This window comes from Artemia sp. Qi Xiang Cuo, chromosome 2, assembly GCF_049724085.1.
Source record: "Artemia sp. Qi Xiang Cuo chromosome 2, ASM4972408v1, whole genome shotgun sequence".
NCBI classification, from domain to species: domain Eukaryota; kingdom Metazoa; phylum Arthropoda; class Branchiopoda; order Anostraca; family Artemiidae; genus Artemia; species Artemia sp. Qi Xiang Cuo.
Window position 1 is genome coordinate 17,860,733 of NC_142795.1, and position 14,972 is coordinate 17,875,704.

Genomic DNA, 14,972 nt, shown 5'->3' on the forward strand with positions numbered 1-14,972 from the left:
CGAACACCATGTAAATAAAAAATCACACGTAATAAAACGACAGAGACCCTCAAACCCCGTTAAGCTATTTTAAAGGGTATAAGAATTATTTATTTAACAGAAATCCTCGCTTTCAATTGAACGGAAAAATATATAAGAACTATTTATTGAACAGAAAGCCTAGCTTTTTGAACGAACACAATGCAAAGAAAAAATCACACGGAATAAAACAACAGAGTCCCTCAAACCCCGTAAATCTATTTTAAAAGGTATAACAATTATTTATTTAACAGAAATCCTCGCTTTCAATTGAACGGAAAAAAAATATAAGAATTATTTATTTAACAGAAATCCTCACTTTTTGAACTAACAACATGTAAATAAAAAATCACACGGAATAACACGACAGAGTCCCTCAAACCCCGTAAAGCTATTTTAAAAGGTATACCAATTATTTATTTAACAGAAATCCTCGCTTTCAATTGAACGGAAAAAATATAAGAATTACTTATTTAACAGAAATCCTCGCTTAAAATTGAACTAACACCATCTAAATAAAAAATCACACACAAAAAAACGACAGAGTCCCTCAAACCCCGTAAAGCTATTTTAAAAGGTATAACAATTATTTATTTAACAGAAATCCTCGCTTTCAATTGAACGGAAAAAAATATAAGAATTATTTATTTAACAGAAATCCTCGCTTTAAATTGAACGAACACCATGTAAAGAAAAAATGCATAGATCCTATTTTAAATTGACAATACTTATCAAACATCACTTGTGTATTATACAGATCATATATCTCATTACCCCTTTTTAAATGTTAATCAAATAATTCTGATTATAATGTCGATTTTTTGTCTGCTTTTCAAAATGTTCATATTTGGAACTCTGTCAGTTAACACTAAGCTGTAAATTGGGTAGCTCTCTCGCAATAACAATAGGCTTAGCAGTGATTAAATCTCATTGTCGGCGACAATTCAATCAGATCAGAGTTGTGCAAATGGAAAAACCTTTTCGCAAATTGAGTTAGCTTCTATTTCATAGACAAAATATTTGAATTCCTTTTATTCAAATCACCTATCAAGTTATCAAAAAATATATGAACTAGAAATCTGGTAAATTGTGTCAGAAAAACTTGTCCTTCATAACACGTTATGCAAGGTCCAGAATAACACAGAAAGGAACATAAAGTCGTAGAAGTATAAGGCCATGTGAGAGGATACTCACTCTCTTTGAAAAGGTGTAGAGCTTCTATAGAAATGTTTTCCTATAGCTTCTATAGAATAACATGGTAATTGCTATAGCTTCTATAGAAGCATAAGGTTGATTACTACTTACATCCCCTAGTCAATACCTCGCTCTTTAAGCCAAAAATTTTTTAGTACTTTCATAAGAGCTCTTTATTCTAATTAACAGCCTTTGTGATTAAGGGGTAATTTTTAAACAATTGGAACAAAATTCGAACTTTAGCGTAAAGAGCGAGGTATTGACTAGGGGGCGAATCCCCTAATATACGTATTAAAAATCTATGAATATAGAAGTTCGATACGTAAGTTAATTCGTAAGTTACGTATATTTAATACTAATAAAAAAATTCGTAAATAAAGTTAAACAAGTTTCGAGAAAGCCATTTAACCAAATAGAAGTAAAACTAAAATGCAAATTTTGTTTTAATTATTCATGTGCAATGAGCCAAAATCAAAACCTGTATTAATTCAAAAACGTTCGAAAATTAAATAAAAAAAAAAGTTTTTTTAACTGAAAGTAAGGAGCGACATTAAAACTTAAAACGAACAGAAATTATTCCGTATATGAAAGGGGCTGTCTCTTCCTCAGCGCCTCGCTCTTTACGCTAAAGTTTGACTCTTTCTCACCACTCTACTTTTTTTTAAAAAAAAAAAACTTTAGCGTAAAGAGCGAGGCGCTGAGGAGAGGACAGCACATTTAGTATACGGAATAATTTCTGTTCGTATTAAGTTTTAATGTCGCTCCTTACTTTCAGTTAAAAAAACTTTATTTTTATTTAATGTCTTATAGAAGCAATTAGGTCATAGTTAGGCGTTGTATATATGTTTTCTTTTACATTTTTTTCATTTTTTCCTTAGTATTAAGTCAACTTCGGCAAGTTCAAGAGAAGTTCTTGTGAGATTGTGCACTTTGAATAACCCTATTAAATTTTGAATTACGACCTATGAGTAGAAATTGAATTCGATTTATTGAACTCGAATAGACACTATTGTTTGATTATTATAATCATTTATATATGTTATTAGTTTAATAACTAACATATTACTTAGTTCAATTCTAAGATATTTAAAGTGCTAAATATGAGAAGAAAAAAGAACAGGAGAGGGCTCAACCTGAAGGAGTGCTTATGCACTCCATACATTGGAAAAATTTCCAAGGGTGAAAATTAATGAGTTTATACAAATGTGAATTGTGGGTCTATGCGTATTACCCTGGTGTTTTCAACCCTACGGAAAATCTCCCTCCCCCGTATAACTCCTACCCATATTCCCCCTGGATAATTCTAGATGTTCATTAGATGTCAATTAGTTCTAAATTGGCAGAGTGAGAAAAAGACACTAGCGCTTCGCTGAAAACTAAATAGATAGTCGAAATTGAAAGCTTTCTTAACCCATCGGAATTAAAAGTAAATATTAAATGAAAGTAGTTAAAAGGAAGAAGATATTAATAAAATTCAATCCCTGTTAGACCGAAAAAAACTAAACTAACCGTAACAAATATACTGATATCGAAATATTTCGTCTAAAAGCGTCGGGGTCTTAATGAAAATTAAATAAAAAAAACAAGTTTTTTAAACTGAAAGTAAGGAGCGACATTAAAACTTAAAACGAACAGAAATTATTCCGTATATGAAAGGGGCTGTCCCCTCCTCAACGCCTCGCTCTTCACGCTAAAGTTTGACTTTCTCACAACTCTTTTTTTTTAAACAATAAAAAATTTAGCGTAAAGAGCGAGCCGTTGAGGAGGGCAAAACCCCTGTCATATACGGAATAATTTCTGTTCGTTTAAAGTTTTAATGTCGCTCCTTACTTTCAGTTTAAAAAACTTTTTTTTTTTATTTAATTTCTGATCGTTTTTTATTTAATGCAGATTTTATTTTGGCTCGCCGGCATTGAATAAGTAAGCAAAATTTTAATAAAAAATTTACTTTTCTTTTGCTAAATGGCTCTCTAAATTTGGTTCTGACGTAATTTACAAATTAACTTACGTAACGAACTTCTATATTCGTATATTTTTCTTCTGGCAAAAAATACACAATTGCAGATTTTTGCAGACATGAGCTTGAACCTATGTTATAGGGTTGTCTGATGCGCTGAATCTGACGGTATGATTTTCATTAAATTGTTTTCACTTTTAGGGGATGTTTCCCCCTCTTTAAAAAATCAGGTAAATTTTCTCAGGCTCATAGCCTTTGATGAGTAATACTAAACTTAATAAAATTTATATATTTAGAATCAGCATTATAAACCCATTCTTTTGATACATTTATTGACATCAAAGTTCTATTTTTAAAAGTTTTGATTACTATTTAGACGTAACGCTTGTTTTTTTTATTGTTTTTTTTTTATTACCCTAAGTATACGTTATTACGTATATGATGGGGTTCTCCCCTTAGTCAATACCACGCTCTTTACGTTAAAAGTTAAAAAAAAATTTAATTCACAAACCCCTGAATCACAAAGGCCGTTTAATTAGAATAGATAACTCTTTTGAAAGCATTAAAAAAAACTATAGCGTAAAGAGCGAGGTATTGACTTGGGGGAGAACCCCCTCATATACGTAATAATTTATGTTCATTTTAAGTTCTAATGTTGCTTTTTACTTTCAGTTGAAAAAACTGGTTTTTTTTTATTTAATTTCTGATCGTTTTTTAAATAATGCTTGGAAATCTGGCGCCCCCTTGATATAAATGTCCCTTGCCCCAAAGAAACCTCCTCCACGGCCCTATTCTCCCGAGCAGCCCCCTTCTCCCGCCCCCCCCCACCACAAAAAAAATCTTACAGAAAAAGTATTTATAAATACCCATAACCAAAAAAAAAAGTAATAAAATGGCCAAATTAAAAACATGCAGCCCATACCCAGGGAACAGGGGGGGATTAAGTCATCGTAAAAGACATATTTATTAGATTTTCGACTATGCTGAACAAAATGGCTATCTCAAAATTTTAATCGGGTGACTTTGAGAAAAAATGAGCGTGGGAGGGGGCCTAGTTGCCCTCCATTTTTTTGGTCACTTAAAAAGGGCACTAAAACTTTTAATTTCCATTCCAATGAGTCCTCTCACAATATTCTAGGACAACTGGGTCGATACGATTACCCCTGGGGAAAAAAAACAAATAAACACGCATCCGTGATCTTTCTTCTGGCAAAAAATACAAAATTCCATATTTTTGTAGATAGGAGCTTGAAACCTCTACAGTAGGGTTCTCTGATACGCTGAATATGATGGTGTGAATTTCATTAAGGTTCTATAACTTTTAGGGGTTTTCCCCCTTTTTTCGAAAATCAGCCAAATTTTCTCAGGCGCGTAACTTTTGATTGGTAATATTAAACTTGATGAAACTTATATATTTGAAATCAGAATTAAAATCTGATTCTTTTGATGTATCTATTGGTACCAAAATTCCGTTTTTTAGAGTTTCGGTTACCATTGAGCCGGGTTGCTCCTTACTTACAGTTCGTTTCCACGAACTGTTTGATATTACCGCCAAATTCAATGCATCAGAAAACCCTATTGTAGGGTTTTCAAAATTCGTTCCACAAAACTAAGAAATTTAGTTTTTTTCCTAAGAAGAATGATCGTGGATAGCTGCTTATTTATTGCTTTATTATTTCCCAACGGTGATCATATCCGACCAGTGGGGGGGGGGGGGTAGCACTATAAAATGGGAATCATTTCAATGGGAACTACATTTTTAAGTAGGAAAATAGACCGTGCAATGGCAAATAGGTGATATCTGCAATTTTGTGGTGCAAAAGAACAATTTTAGCCTAAGGAGGGCCTAATGAAGAGTAACGAGTTAAATTTCAGAGATAGCCAAATGATTTAGAAGCATTGAGAAGTCGATGCAGCCTCTCAGTCTCAGAGGTAATAGCCCTTCACTGTGAGCATTCATCTCAAAAGTTATTTGCAGTGCAAACAAAATGAAAGGCAATCATTGGCATAAGTTTTAAGCTTCGTTTGACTGAGTTCATTAATATGAGGCTTCATTGATTCATGGGAGGCAAGTTAATCTGTAAATAAATTATTAGGGAAGAGGATTGATCGATATTTTTGTGTAAGGGGGTTGAACCCTCAAAAGTGCATTTTCGTTTCGCATTTTCTAAATTAGTGCAACAGGTGCTCTAGATAAATATGGAGGGAGGAGGTCCTTCCTTCATTTAGAGAGACATTTTTGACCAAGCCTGGCATATGTGTGCTGTTGGGTAATACCTCCCTTCTCATTGCAGAAATACTTCAATTGTACCTAGAACATTATAATCATAATCTTATATGCATAGAAGGGTAAGTGGGGGGCGCATCCGACAAGAATATCATTTGTTCAATGACCCCCTCTCTTGCAAATATATAAATGATAACCCTTAGTTCATTTATGATATTAATCTTCTCCTCCCCTGTCTTACAAATGCTTTAGGTTAAACCAGGGGCGGATCCAGGATTTCTTAGGGGGGGGAATAGGTTGATCCGAAAACAATTTAGGGGGGCAAAAAAGATTGATCCGATAAACTTGCGTTATGAGCAAGTTTAATTAACACAAACTTGAGTTAATTAAGTAAATTACACTACTTTAGACTAGGCTAGGGCGGGCGCGCACCCCCTTCGCCCCCCTGGATCTGCCACTGGGCTAAACTATTCTATGGGATTCTTATTATTCTCGAAGCATTGTCACGCAAAAACTAAACTTGAACATAGGCAGCAGGGGGCTGAGGGGATGACAGTCTTTCTGACATTTAAGAGAAAGCTGTATCAAATAGGTCTGATCATGAGCTAAAATTTAAAGGCGACTGTTGTAAATAGAAATCGAGATTCTAAAAATCCAAAATTTACATTACAATATATGCATTATCAGAATTTAATTTTGACACTGATTCTAACTATGTAAAACTAATTAATTTTATAGCTGCTGAACAAAAGTTATTATTAAACAAAATTACATATTTTTGAAAAAGGGATGTCATCATTATGAAGACTATACAATAGAATGCAACTTGTCTGAGAGCCCTAAAGCTACTTACAGCAAATATGAAACTTTATATGGACGGAACTTTAAAGTTCTAGACTAACTTTTAAATAAGAAATGAGACCTGCCACGGTAAAGTACTAATTTCGGCCATTTTTCTCGCAAAACCAACATTTCGTACAGAATATGGTCACAATTCTATCAAACAGTAGGTTTGAGATAACTAATTAGCACAGATTCATCAAAAGGATGTTTATTCGGTCTCCCAATCTCAGAGAATATACTGGCAAGGGATGGAGCCTTTTATTTTAAAAATACATGTACTCTATGAGAAACTAACCTTTACTGTTCGTCTTTTCAAACCGTTCGTGGTAACGAACTGTAAGTAAGGAGCGACCTAGCTCAATGGTAACTGAAACTCTAGAAAACGGAATTTAGATACCAATAGATACATCACAAAAATCATATTTTAATGCTGATCTCAAATATATAAGTTTCATCAAGTTTAGTCCTACCCATCAAAAGTTACGCGCCTGAGACAATTTGGCTGATTTTCGAAAAAGGGGGAAAGACTCCCTAAAAGTTATAGAACCTTAATGAACATCACACCATCATATCCAGCGTATCAGAGAACCCTACTGCAGAGTTTTCAAGCTCCTATCTACAAAAATGTGGAATTTTGCATTTTTTTTTCAGAAGAAAGATCACGGATGCGTGTTTATTTTTTTTTTTTCCCAGGGGTGATCGTATCGACCCCATGGTCCTAGGATATCTTGGGAGGGCTCATTGGAACGGAAATTAAAAGTTCTAGTGCCCTTTTTAAGTAGCCAAAAAATGGAGGACAACTAGGCCCCCTCCCACGCTCATTTTTTTCCCAAAGTCACCCGATCAAAATTTTGAGATAGCCATTTTGTTTAGCATGGTCGAAATAATATGAGAAAAATGTCTTTTAGGATGACGTAATCCCCGAAGTCCCCGGGGGGGAGGGCTGAAAGTTATGAACTTTACCCAATGTTAACATATAGTATTAGTTATTGGGAAATATACAGACGTTTTCAGGAGGGATTTTTTCTGGTAGTGGGGGGTCGGGGGTTATGTGGGAGGATCTTTCCATGAAGGAAGTTTTCATTGGGGAAGGGACATTGCTATGAAGGGGACGCCGGATTTCACAGCATTATTTAAATAAAAAGATCAGAAATTATATAAAAAAAAGTTTTTCAACTGAAAGTAAGGACCAACATCAAAACTTAAAACGACAGAAAACATTATGTATATGATTGGGTTCACCCCCTAGTTAATACCTCGCTCTTTAAGCCAAAGATTGTATAGTACTTTCACAGGAGCTATTTATTCTAATTAACGGCATTTGTGATTAAGGGTTCATTTTTAAAGAATTGGAACAAAATTCGAACTTTAGCTTAAAGAGCAAGGTATTGACTAGGGGGCGAACCCTCTAATATACGTATTAAAAATATATGTACATAGAAGTTCGTTACGTAAGTTAATTCGTAAGTTACTAATAAAAACGTTCTGTAAATAAAATTAAACAAGTTTCGAAAAAGCCACTGAACCAAATAAAAGTAAAATTAATATTCAAATTTTGTTTTAATTATTCATGTACGGTGAGCCAAAATCAAAACCTGCATTAATTCAAAAACGTTCAAAAGTTAAATTAAAAAAAAAGTTTTTAAACTGAAAGTAAGGAACGACGTTAAAACTTAAAACGAACACAAATTATTCCGTATATGAAAGGGGCTGTCCCCTCCTCAACGCCTCGCTCTTTAAGCTAAAGTTTGACTTTCTCACAACTCTATTTTTTTTAAACAATGTCAAACTTTAGCGTAAAGAGCGAGGCGTTGAGGAGGGGACAACCCCTTTCCTATACGGAATAATTTCTGTTCGCTTTAAGTTTTAACGTCGTTCCTTACTTTCAGTTAAAAAAACTTGTTTTTTTTATTTAATATGCATTAAAGCTGACGATTATAGTGTGCTGCACTGTTGTATTTAGCCATTTATCAGATCACCATAGATACGATAATGTTCATTCATGAATAAGTGCGCACAAAATAAATTTATGGTGGAAGACACGCGTGTTGGTTAAACATGAACTCAGGGACAAACAATAACAAACCAAGTGGAAAAAATGGTTTTAAGATTAGTTGTCCAAAACTACTTAATACTTAAACTAATCCTGACATAGAAGATTAGAGAAAAGCCAAAAACATTTTCAGAGTTTTTCTTTTCTTTTTTTTAAAAGCAAAACCAGTGACATCTTTAAGCGGATTTTGACCTCATGTTTCAAACACTATAACACTCCCTTACAGGAATTACATTCCTGTCTATTAAAAAAATAAACAAGATTTAAAAGTATTGTTAAGCACAATCTTTAGTCAGCTGAGACAAAGTTTCCGGGAGTTGGAAGTGGCGTTCAAACACTTGACTTGGTCTTAGACTTTTGAATCTGATCATTGGAAACTCAGCAATGTTGAACTTTTGGAGTCATTCCGGGACTGACTCCCGTGTTTAATTACTGCCTTACCTGTTTTTGGTCACGCTTGATCGCCAGTTTCAGTCTGTCAAGAGTCTGACGGTCTCCTGGCTCCCAAGATTGTCCAGGTGAAAAGTTGAGGATGATCTCAAGCTCCCGGGACGTACGAGCATGATCGAGAAGTTCTGTTGCAAATGCTTCTGTTCGACGGGCAAGATCCTGAAATTGTTGAGTATTGTATACACAAATTCAGACACTTAAAAGGTAGAAATATAGTTCGAACACCAAGAATCACGGTTATCATCAGAAACAAAGACAAAAAATATAGAAACGTTTGCATATACTTGTGCAAAATTGTATCTTTATACTTCAATAGCAAGTATATGAAATGTCGGCAATAAAAAACTAAAATCTATCAACTCAAAGATTAAAAGCTAGATGATGATCCTATCGTAATTTTTATGTCTTCACTGCATCCAGCATCCTAAATGGCAAAAGCCAAGCGATAATTATTGCCTAAGTGAGTAGTTTCCCTCCACTACCAGAAAAAATTCCCCCTGAAAACGTCTGTATGCTTCCCAATAACCAATACTATATGTAAATATTGGGCATAGTTCATAACTTGCAGCCCTTTCCCAGGGGACTGCGGGGGATTAAGTCATTCTCAAAGACATAGATATTATATTTTTCGACCATGCTGAACAAAATGGCTATCTCGAAATTTTGATCGGGTGACTTTTGGAAAAAAAGAGCGTGGAAGGGGGCCTAGCTTCCCTCCATTTTTTGGTCACTTGAAAAGGGCACTAGAACTTTTAATTTCGACTCCGTAGATTTATTGGTGACACTTTTACCCTCATTTATTCCTAATTTAGCTGAGCTAATTTAGCTCACTTGATCTTCTTAGCATTATTTTGAGGTATATCCTTGTGTTTTGTTTCCTAAGGACCGCGATAAATTCATTGATTTCCTTCCCGACCTTATTATATAGGATATTCAAATCCTCTAAGTTATCTAAGTCTAGGAGAGTTTTAACTTTCTATATAATACCTCTTAATTTCATAGCCTATGTTTTGGTGTTTAGAACACAGTTCATTAAAACAAAGAGTGCAACTGGAGACGAAGAAAACATATCTACGTAACTCCTGATTCTAAATTGGACCACTACTAGCATCAATTCCTACTTTAGCCGCAGCAAAAATAGTTTAGTACAAGGGTTCTTTTCTATAATCATCTGAATCAAATACTTTTTAGATAATAAAATCAATAAAAGATTTATTTATACATCTATATCAGTATTTGCTATCTTTATGTTTCGTATTGTCATTTATTTTGTTTCTGTTGGTTTTGGTTTTCATTTATTCCTTAATAGTAGTTTCTCGTCTTTAGACCAAAAATTAAATTTAAAAAAAACAAGTTTTTTTTAACTGAAAGTAAGGAGCGACATTAAAACTTAAAACGAACAGAAATTATTCCGTATATGAAAGGGGCTGTCCCCTCCTCAACGCCTCGCTGTTTACGCTAAAGTTTTTAATTGTTCTAAAAAATAGAGTTGTGAGAAAGAGTCAAACTTGAAAAAAGCGTAAAGAGCGAGGTGTTGAGGAGGGGACAACCCATTTCATATACGGAATAATTTCTGTTCGTTTTTACTTTTAATGTCGCTCCTTACTTTCAGTTGAAAACACGTGTTTTTTTATTTAATTTCTGAACGTTTTTAAATTAATGCAGGTTTTTATTTTGGCTCACCGTACATGAATAATTAAAACATAATTTGAAGATTAATTTTACTTTTTTTTGGCAAAATGGCTTTCTCGAAAGTTGATTAATTTTATTTACGAACGTTTTTATTAGCATTAAATATACGTAGCTTACGAATTAACTTACGTAACGAACTTCTATATTCGTATATTTTTATTACATATATTAGGGGGATTCGCCCCCTTGTCAACACCTCGCTCTTTATGCTAAAGTTCATATTTTTTTTCCAATTCTTTCAGAATGACCCCTGAATCACAAAGGCCGTTAATTGGAATAAATAGCTCTTACGAAAGTACTAAAAACTTTAACGTAAAGAGCGAGGTACTGACTGGGGAGCGAACCCAATCATATACGTAATAGTTTCTGTTCGTTTTAAGTTTTGATGTTGAAAAGTTATCATTTGAAAGGTGTCTCAGTTGAAAACTTGTTTGTTTTTTTTTTTTATTTAATTTCTGATCGTGTTTTTTAAATAAAGCTGGGAAATCCGGCACCCCCTTCATAGCAATGTCCCTTCCCCCATGAATATTTCCTCCATGGAAAGATCCTCCCTCATAACCCCCTACCCCCCACTGTACTACCAGAAAAAATTCCCCCTGAAAACGTCTGTATAGTTCCCAATAACCAATACTATATGTAAATATTGGGCATAGTTCATAACTTGCAGCCCTTCCCCAGGGGACTGCGGGGGATTAAGTCATTCTCAAAGACATAGATATTATATTTTTCGACCATGCTCAACAAAATGGCTATCTCGAAATTTTGATCGGGTGACTTAGGGAAAAAAGAGCGTGGGGGCCTAGTTGCCCTCCATTTTTCGGTCACTTAAAAGGGAACTAGAACTTTTAATTTCCATTTTAATGAGCTCTCCCGCAATATTCTTGGACCACTGGGTCGATAAGATCACCCCTGGGAAAAAAAATAAATAAACACAGATCCGTGATCTTTCTTCTGGCATAAAATACAAAACTCCACATTTTTGCAGATAGGAGCTCTACAGTAAGGTTCTCTGATACGCTGAATCTGATGGTGTGATTTTCATCAAGGTTCTGTGACTTTTAGGGGGTATTTTCACCTTTTTTCGAAAATAAGGCGAATTTTCTCAGGCGCGTAACTTTTGATGGGTAAGACTAAACTTGATATAACTTATATATTATATATATTATATTATATAAATCAACTCAAAAATCTGATTCTTTTGATCTATTGGTATTAAAATTCCTTTTTTAGAGTTTCGGTTACTGTTGAGCCGGTCGCTCCTTACTTACAGTTCGTTACCACGAACTGTTTGACTGAAATAATTAAGTAGTTTGAATTATTTTAGAACTTTATTTTCATGATCTTAAGCTTAATGTGGCTCTTTACTTGTCTTTTAAAAACTTCTTTTCGGTAAGTTTAAAAAAAAACGTTTTTTTCCGAAGTTTTTCATTAGTTTGTATAATGAGTATTTCTCCAGTTTTCACGTCTTGGGCTTCAGAATTAAAATATTTAAATTTAAAGTATAAGTTCTAATTAAACCTTCTGATTTATTTCAACATCCCCTCAACGTTCCCTGAAAGTTTCAACTAAATGCCATGAGTGACTCCTAAGATATTGCAGTTACCCTCTTTTGACCACCAGGATTTTCACATTGTATTTTAATCGAGTTCAACATCCCCCTCAACATTTTGTGAGCTTCAACTTAATACCCTTAACTGTTCTTGAGATATTTAACTTATTGTACACAACATTTTAACAAGACGGATGTACATAACATCTTTTGATTTAGCTTAATATCCCCTGGAAGTTTCAACTAAATACGACTATGTAACCCTGTTATATTGCGTTTTTTCACAACCGGAATGCACACAGTTGTATATTGATTAAGTTCAAAATCCCCCTTAACATTCTCCGAAGGTTTGAACTTAATATTCCTTCATTTTTCTGAGGTATTGCAAAAGCATCATTTTAACAATCAGGATGCCTATGATATCTTTTGATTTATTTCAACATTCTGTCCATTTTTCCTGATAGTTTCAACTTAATAATATTAGCCATTCCTGAGATATTGCAGCCCGCCAATTAACAACTGGGATGCATATAGTGTCTTTAAGTTCAACATCTCCCTTAACACTCTGAGTGTTTCAACTTGATACCCTTTCCTAACTGTTCTTGAGATACTGCCTTGATATGCCGCTTTTGACAACCTGGATGAATATAGTGTTTTTTTTTTGTTTGCTCCCCTTAGCATTCCATGATAGCTACGGCTGAATACCCATAACTATTCCTGAGATCCACATAGATACGCCCAGGTACGCCCTTTTGAAAGCTTGGATGCATCTAGTGTATTTTGATTTAGTGCAACATTTCCCGCAATATTCCCTAAATTTTCAATTTGATAACTTTAGCCATTCTTGAGATATTACAGATAAGCCTTTTTGACGACCTGGATGCGCTTTCCCATTTAGAGAAGCAAGTTGCAGTTCAACATGACTTACTTTTGACTTAAGAGTCCTGCTGGTGGGCCAGCGTAGAGAGAGATGAGACTCTTTGCCTCCATTCCGAACGGTCCTGCGCAAGCGTGACTGCTTCTTGGAGATCAGTACCGATCATAGAGAAGTACTGGGTAAGGCTGTCCCTCCATCTGAACCGGCGTCTTCCACGGGGGCGCTTCCAGCCATGTTGAGGGGGATCAAAATTGAAAAGTATGCTGGTGGGTGCTTCTTCTGGCATGCGAATTAAGTGGCCAAACCACCGTAGAGTTCTTATGGCGAGCTGACGAGAGTTGAGATTCTGATCCGTTAGTGTCAGCAATCGGATGTTTGAGAGGAAGTCGTACCACTTGATCCCTTCGATTCGTCTTAGGACATTTGTTTGGGCCACATCTATGGCATCACGAACAGAAGCAGCTGCCGGCCAAGTTTCAGCACCGTAGAGAAGGACTTGCGTTACGGTCGTGTTGTAGATCTGCATTTTTGTTATTCGGCTAATGTTGGGCTTTGACCACAAGGAACGGCATAATCAGAGCATAATAGACGCAGCTTTTGCGATGCGCGACTGGACTTCCATATCAATTGAGCCGTTATCCGAGACGACAGATCCAAGGTAAGTAAAAGACTTGACAACTTCGATAGTGTGCCCTAATACGTTGAATGATGGTGAGTTGGCGGAATTTTCTGCCGGGTCGATGATCATTATTTTTGTTTTCTGCAAGCTAATATGTAGTCCCACTTCCAGGGCTTCTTCTGACAGTGTATTGAGAGCTGCCTGAAGCTCAACTGCAGAAGTGCATATCATGGCAATATCTTCCGTGAAGTTGCAATCGCCTAGGACTCTACCGCCATATTTCAGTCCGAATTGGAGCCGATTCATGGTTCGATCCATGACATAATTAATCACCGCGTTGAAAAGTTCAGGGGCAGCAACACAGCCTTGCCTTACACCAGTATCTATCTCGAATAGTAGGCTTCGGCGATCATTAGCCTGGACGGAGCTTTTTGTACCAGTGTAGAGTGCCTTGAACAGGGGGCAACATTTATCAGGGAATCACGTTCGTTTTAGTATCAGCCAAAAGGACTCACGGTCGATCGAGTCGAAACCTGCTTTAAAGTCAACAAATTCAATATATGCTGTACGCTGGAACTCGCGGGCTTTCTCGATGACCTGTTGAATAGTGTATATCTGCTCGGTCGTGGATCTGTTGGGCATGAGACCTGCTTGCTGAATCCGGCGGCATTTACGAATGAACTGGATACTCTTATCAAGCAACGTCATGGTGAATAGTTTGCCAGGCACTGACAGGAGGGTGATTCCTCTGTAATTCGAGCAATCGCTACGGATACCTTTCCGCTTCCATAGAGGAAAGGTATCAATTCGGTTGAGCAGACAAGGGAAAACAGCATGTGCAGCCAAAATAGCATTACCAGTTCTTCAAACTCTAGCAGGTTGACGGTGATCCTGCGGATTATTGTCGCCTAGATGTTCTTTATTCTCTGCTGGGCATTTTATATCTATTTTACCGAGGGAGGACCAGGCTCTGGTAGATTTTATATGTTGTTTGCTGAGTGGATGTAGTTAGGTTGGGGTCAACGACGATTCTTTCCTCTTTGCGAAGTGCTTCCTCCATTGATCAAATTTCGCGTTTTCATCTTCTAGCATTTCGCCAGAGACGGTTTTAACTGCGATTAGTTAGGTTGGGGTCAACGACGATTCTTTCGACGTTTAACAGCTTTGCGAAGTGCTTCCTCCATTGATCAAATTTCGCGTTTTCATCTTCTAGCATTTCGCCAGAGACGGTTTTAACTGCGCCTATCTTTGGTGGTTTCCCATCGCTAAGATCTCTGACAAGCTTGAAAAGCGACATGACGTCACCTTTTCGTGCTGCATCTTCTAGCTCTTCAGCTTTTTCATCAACAAATGGTTGTTTATCACGGTGAATAATATTTTTTCTAATCCCGTTTAGCCGTCTGTAGGAGGGCATATCTCCGGCCAACCGCGCTTTCCGGCGCTGTTCAATAATTTGCAGTGCTTCTTGCGATAGCCAGGGCTTCTTTGAATAC

General features: G+C 35.9%; 1 protein-coding gene across 1 annotated transcript in view; it reads right to left on the reverse strand.

Moving 5' to 3' along the window:
• LOC148954961 (transient receptor potential protein-like) overlaps positions 1–14,972 on the reverse strand; it is a 95,530-nt gene that overhangs the window by 48,905 nt on the left and 31,653 nt on the right. Inside the window, exon 7 of the mRNA XM_089105825.1 lies at positions 8,734–8,901. Coding sequence (XP_088961951.1) covers positions 8,734–8,901 — 168 coding nt within the window. The remainder of the gene's footprint in view (positions 1–8,733; positions 8,902–14,972) is intronic.